Below are 6,000 nucleotides of genomic sequence, written 5' to 3' on the forward strand. Positions count from 1 at the left end.
TATTCTTAATAAAAAATAGGATTTTTTTTTAGACTAACAAATCATCTGAAATGTACACAAAAGAATAAAATGAAATATAATTAATATTTAATTGATACTTTGAGGTAAGAAGAACAGACAAACCCAGGGTAAAGGGTTTGCCTTTTGGAACAGCTACGTCAGGGGTATCAGTGCCAGTAATCTCTGAAGGGAGTTTGAATTTATCTATGGGCCCACAGCAAAGTGAACATTATATGACTTGTGATGAATTGTGATGACTTTTGATTATTGAAACAATATGCCTTAAACAAATTTGTGCAGTCTTTTTGCCTTGTTTTTATGTTTATAGTGCTGTAAATTACAGTAGTTTTTTTGGATAGTGCTTCTATATCTATGAACCAACAGTGCAGTGAACATTATACTTCTTACAATGACTTGTGATCATGTCAACTTAATTTTACTTTTAAATGTTTATGACATTATTCCTGCTAGATTTGGTTTTAAGGGCCAAGTGGATTCAAAGAAGAAGATAAAAATATGATTTCCCAATTTCTTTAATTTTCAGTCATTTTTGCATATATTAACAAAATTGTTACAACGTAGATTTTGTACTTTTAATCAATCATATAAGACCAATGAAACACAGGTGCCAAAGTGACTATGTCAGGTGCCGATTTAACCAGGTGTCAAAGTGACTAGAAGTTGGTACAAAGACTCAGGTCCAAACAATCATGTTAACAATGGGTTCAACCGTTGCAGAGGAAATATTTCCCTGGAGTTGAAAGTTGTTAAAGCATATATTGTATTGTATCCACTGGAGAAGTTACTTTATAGAGATTAATTCTATACAGATGAAAATATGTGACTTGATGGCTCGCTCTCTATATATTCCAAAGCCCCTCCTGTTACAGTTACACAATACAAAAATGAAAGATACAGGACCTGAACAGAACACATTTGATAGGGATTTTCTATTTCATTGGTCTATCTTGAATTTCACCCCATAGTTGAAGTTGATGAGCTTCAATAATTTTAATAAAAATATTTCAATGCAAAATTTGTTCGAAATTGCGTCCCGTGACTGGCGTGAGGCTAAGATAATTTGATCCTAAACTAAAGGATCAAAACTCCCAAAACAGCAACAGTATAGACAATCTACAGTCAAAACCCTTTTGCCTGTTTTGAACAGTTTGTCGTCTCCAGTACAAAAAAAAAACAAATTGTATTTCAAGGAAAGACAGTTACCAACAAAATATTCGAACTCCCGCCATGTGTCACGCATTGGTCTTGCCAAAACAAATGTCATTAACCCGATCCCGACACACAGAAGTTCAAACTTTCAACAGTGTTATTTTCAAAAATCATTTTTTTTCCGAAACATCCATTCTTTTAATTATGTTTATGTTGCCTCCGTCTTATTACACCTGCAGCCGCATAAAGGGGCCTTTCCGCTACCGCATATACGTATCACGTGTCGATCAGTATTTAGCATATATACATTTGTACGTGATCATGCATACATCTCTTTATTATGTATGGATTAGAATTCGAATCTTCCGGCATAATATAATCGATTCCTTATAAGTGTAAGAGACCTATAATTAAATCTAATTACAGGTATAAAAAAAATTAAAAGAAAAAGTATCTAATATCAGAAAAATCAGTTTTATATAAGACTTTTATTTTATTTTCTTAGTGTGAAAAAAAACAATTTCAAATATTAATAAAAAAAAATCAATTTTAAATGTTTGAAATCAATAAAATTTAATTTTCTAATATTGAAAATCAAAATTGGACATTAATGAAATCCATATCTAATATTTAAAAAAAAATCTTTATATATATTGAAATCAATTATATTTTTAGTAGTAGAAATTAAATTTTTAAATAAATTATAAATCAGATTCTTATATTAATAACACACTAAACTTCGAGGCAAAATTAAGTTAACAATTATAGAATGGATCCCATTTCAAAATCTCTGGATCCGCAACTGCGAAGTATTGACAGGTATAAAATTCGAATGGATTGTAACTTTCTTCGTTTATGACATATCATGTGCAGAGCTGGGCGTACACCGCTCCCTGAAAGTGTGCGTGTTAATTTACATCAAAATATACGTGACAAATTTAAAAATAAAACTCTTTATACAATTTTTGCATATAATATTCTAGTGGACGGCTATTTATCTGATAGTGCTTTATCAGCCAGTGGTTGTGTTTTCCCTGACTAGTAAACAGTTGGTATTATGGGCATGAGGAATTGTAGAAAAATGGTACCATATAGCCAATAACTTACACGTATATATATTCCAAGGGCGGATGTAGAAATTTTTAAAAGAAAGAGTGCCAGACGGGGTTTCTAAAAAAGAGGGGTGCTAGGAAATTATTTACCATTTTTAATGAGTACCAACCTCCTGTACCCCCTGGATCTGCCACTATATTATCTAGTTTACCAATGAAACCCCATTATAAAATAATATGTAAATGGAATGCATTGTTTCGATACTAGTATTTAACTATTTTAAATATTTGCATTATCTTGCGGGTATCTCTCATCCTTTGTTTTACGGTAATATTCTACACGAATAGAGTCACTCGTTAGGGATACAGTTATGATATTGTTGTCAAATCATTTAGGGTCCTTACATAAAAATTAAAACACTGTATTTAAAAGCAGTTTGGCATGACATAGGTTATGTTCTTATTGTATGACTTATGATGTACCGTGATTTTCAACACCGCACTGGAAGAATTGGGATTGATTTTACATACGATGGGGACATAAGATTTGTAGTTTAAACTGGTCTGGAGCTGGCATGTCAGCTAACTGCTAGTAGTCCTTATATTGTATAATTGTGTAATTCATGTGCATGTTCTTTATTTCCGTTGTAACAGGGGACACAGACCTTTTTGAACTGATTTTACGTGTGTTTAATTGTGTAATATATTTTCCACAGTGGCCAGATTTTAAAGGGAGATGGTTGTGCAAAATGTAATCACGCCAAAGCACTTTAACCCCACCGCATTTTTTGCGCCTGTCCCACGTCAGGAATATCTGGCCTCCGTATGCCTTGTTTCGTTTTCACCTTTAGTTTTTTTTTATATGTAACGTGAGCATTTAGGGGCAACTCTTTCGCTGTGACTGTGTATAATGATGTTTTGGGGGCAGCAGCACTCTGCCCTGTGGTGTGAGAATTTCCTCGTCTTTTATTGAAGACCACTGCTGGCCTTGGGCTGACATTTTCAACCCGGTGGGGTTGTTATCTATTTGACAAATGCATGTACATCATATCTATTCTCGTTATATTAGATTTGCCTGCTCTTTTATATTGAGTTACATCGTCTTGGCATTGATTCTCCCTAGTGTAATATACATAATTATGTTAATTACGTAATAAATACACAAGGACTTGAATTCTTTGACACGTAAATTATTATATTAGTCATTGTGGGTTAGCTTCTATGTACTTTATTTAACGGTATATTGTTTCAAAACCTGTACAGGGTGTTGTTTTATTGACAATAACAAAGCAAGTTTTAAAGTTTTACTGACCTTTCCCTTGTCGTGAAGTTTTGAGGCCAGAAGTGCAGCGAAGGCCTTCTTTGTTGAAACGACGTCATCCTCTTCCTTTGGGTGGTAAACTTTCAGGATTTCTCCACGAGGTGTTATCTCGAAGGAGAACCTTTATTAATGATTTTTTTTAAATTGTTTAATTGTATGTATGACTGACCTTTCAATTAAAAAAAAACTATAGAATCAATTTATCTTTTGAAAGTTCAATATAGAAAGAAGTTTCGGGAAGTCATACTAATTTTGGATGGTATAAACTTGATCAATATGCGTTAGTATTTTCTAAAGAACTACACGAACTTCCTTGTCTGTCAAATATAGCTCCATATAAAACACGCGAGTGGGATTAAATTGTCTCCACTATATTTATAGGGGTGTGTGCATGAATTACATATTTGCATACAATACAAAGTCGTTGGTCTTCCCAAAATACTTTGACTGAATTGAAAAGTTAATATACATTATGAACAGGAACGTTCATTGTTTGCTAGCGTGTCAAATTAGTAAGAGAAATAGCTTTATTAAACTTAAAAATCACAATATTACATAATGTAATGAAAGGGAAACGGAATGAAATGATAACATATATAACGTCCTAAACTATAGGTAAAAATATGAAAATTGCACATTTTGTATATAGGGCACAATTTTACGCTGACTTACCATTTAGATAAGTCCATATCGTGACCAGGAGAGCCTGAAAGATATTAATTCGTAAACAATAGATTTGTTTGAACGTACGTGTGTCTTTTCATAACCTTTAAATTCTTTGCATTATGGCTCTTACTTTGCGTTTTGAACACAAATGTATATATATATATATATTTTTTCTTTTTATTTTTTTTCCCTATACGTATATACACGTACACAATGTTTTTATTGTCGTCGACGTTTGTTTATAGTTGCCATTAAAGTATGTTGTGACATCAACACGTACAAATCCAGATACAAAACCAAAAAAAAATATTGTCGAGTATCAAGTATTCACTTACAACACTAGTACAAGTATACCACCAACCCTATAAAGATATATCTACGACGATTTAATTTTATTGTTGCTTCAGAAGCCAATCAGTTAAATAGGTTGGTGATCTCTGATTTAATAGAAATCAACTCCGTCTCGTATTGCTATTGTTGGATTAATGGTATGATAGAATAGAATAGATATGTTCAAAATTTCGATTTTGCTATTTTCATTGTTGCCACAACATAGAACCACAACTCTATAAGTATACATTAGGAAATGCCTTAAAATCATTTCGAATTGAAAAATTACAATCTAATTATCAAGTAAAATTCTCCTCCAAGAGGCGATATAATTTTATAAAAAAAAATACTGCTTCTCTATATTAAAAAAAACATTCTAAAAGTATGTTTTCGCGGAAGTTTCTGCCTATATATTTAATTGCAAATGATATGCCGATAAAGGTCTTGAGAATTTTTGAAATCCGAAAAGAAATTTCGGTCCTAAACTATAAAATTGCATTTCTATAAAATGCGGTCGAAATGTTCTTTTGTATACAATGTATGACATTAGAGCATCTTTATTTCACAAGGTTTAATTAGTTGTATATATATTAGATACCAGTGGACTGTTGTGCAGAGAATGTAAAGGCATACACCCGAAGTAAGATTTCCTGGTATTCATCATTCTCATCGATGTTGGTGTAACTTATCTGTCAAAAGAAAGATTTTCTTTTATGATCAAGTTAAAGTACATTGTCATATAATAGTAACCTTGTTTTCGTTAGATACGAGTTTTAATTTATGGATACTTTACAGAGGAAATCTAAGAACAGTTCTATACAGTGACATACCTTGGCATCCACTGTGAACTTGCCCAAATCTTTAACATCTGAATCTGATTTGAAATTGTATTTATATTCAAACAAAGGTTTGAACTTTATGAATCTAGTGCTTCCTGGTCTAAATGTCCAACAAAAACATAAAAACCAAAACGTCCATATTTTGGACCTGGAGAGGTCCATCTTTACTTGTTTGTTCACTGTAACATATAGACTCGTGTTTAAATGTTCAACTACTCGAGTCAAGCAGGAAGAAGCTTTTATACTAACTCTTATCAAGTCAGTGATTTTGTGTTATCTACCTGAACGAGCACGTTCGTCTATACTTTCAATCACTCGATACTTGAGACTTATAAAAAAGTCATTGATAATATCTTTGTCACCAAGGTAGGAGAACCTTCAAATAGATATGGAATATACTTACTTGTCAGAGATTGTTTATCTAGACTGATGGATATATATGCTTCTATGTTAAAAGTATATTGTTACACTATGTAATGAAATCATCGATCTTTGATACAGGATTTCACTACCCCGATTTTAAAAAGGAAAAGCAAACAAAACATCTGCAGATAAGTAAAAAAAACTATTGCATGTATATAAAGACTACTTTGTTCAATCATTACTTGCATATTATCAGAAC

The 6,000-nt window shown here is 32.2% G+C and overlaps 1 protein-coding gene across 2 annotated transcripts in view; it reads right to left on the reverse strand.

Annotated features, from left to right (window-relative positions):
• LOC148601933 (uncharacterized) overlaps nucleotides 1-5,589 on the reverse strand; it is a 229,325-nt gene extending 223,736 nt beyond the window's left edge. For both annotated transcript variants that reach the window (XM_088554674.1, XM_088554673.1), the window contains exons 1-4: nucleotides 5,370-5,589; nucleotides 5,138-5,228; nucleotides 4,216-4,249; nucleotides 3,535-3,664 (exon numbers count right to left, since the gene is read on the reverse strand). In XM_088554674.1, the coding sequence (XP_088410800.1) occupies nucleotides 3,535-3,664; nucleotides 4,216-4,249; nucleotides 5,138-5,228; nucleotides 5,370-5,540 (426 nt within the window). In that variant the 5' untranslated portion in view covers nucleotides 5,541-5,589. The remainder of the gene's footprint in view (nucleotides 1-3,534; nucleotides 3,665-4,215; nucleotides 4,250-5,137; nucleotides 5,229-5,369) is intronic.
• Nucleotides 5,590-6,000: the final 411 nt, after the last annotated feature.

The sequence above is a fragment of the Perna viridis genome, chromosome 12 (genome assembly GCF_037379345.1).
Source record: "Perna viridis isolate PV_CMFRI_1.1 ecotype Kerala chromosome 12, ASM3737934v1, whole genome shotgun sequence".
Lineage (NCBI taxonomy): Eukaryota > Metazoa > Mollusca > Bivalvia > Mytilida > Mytilidae > Perna > Perna viridis.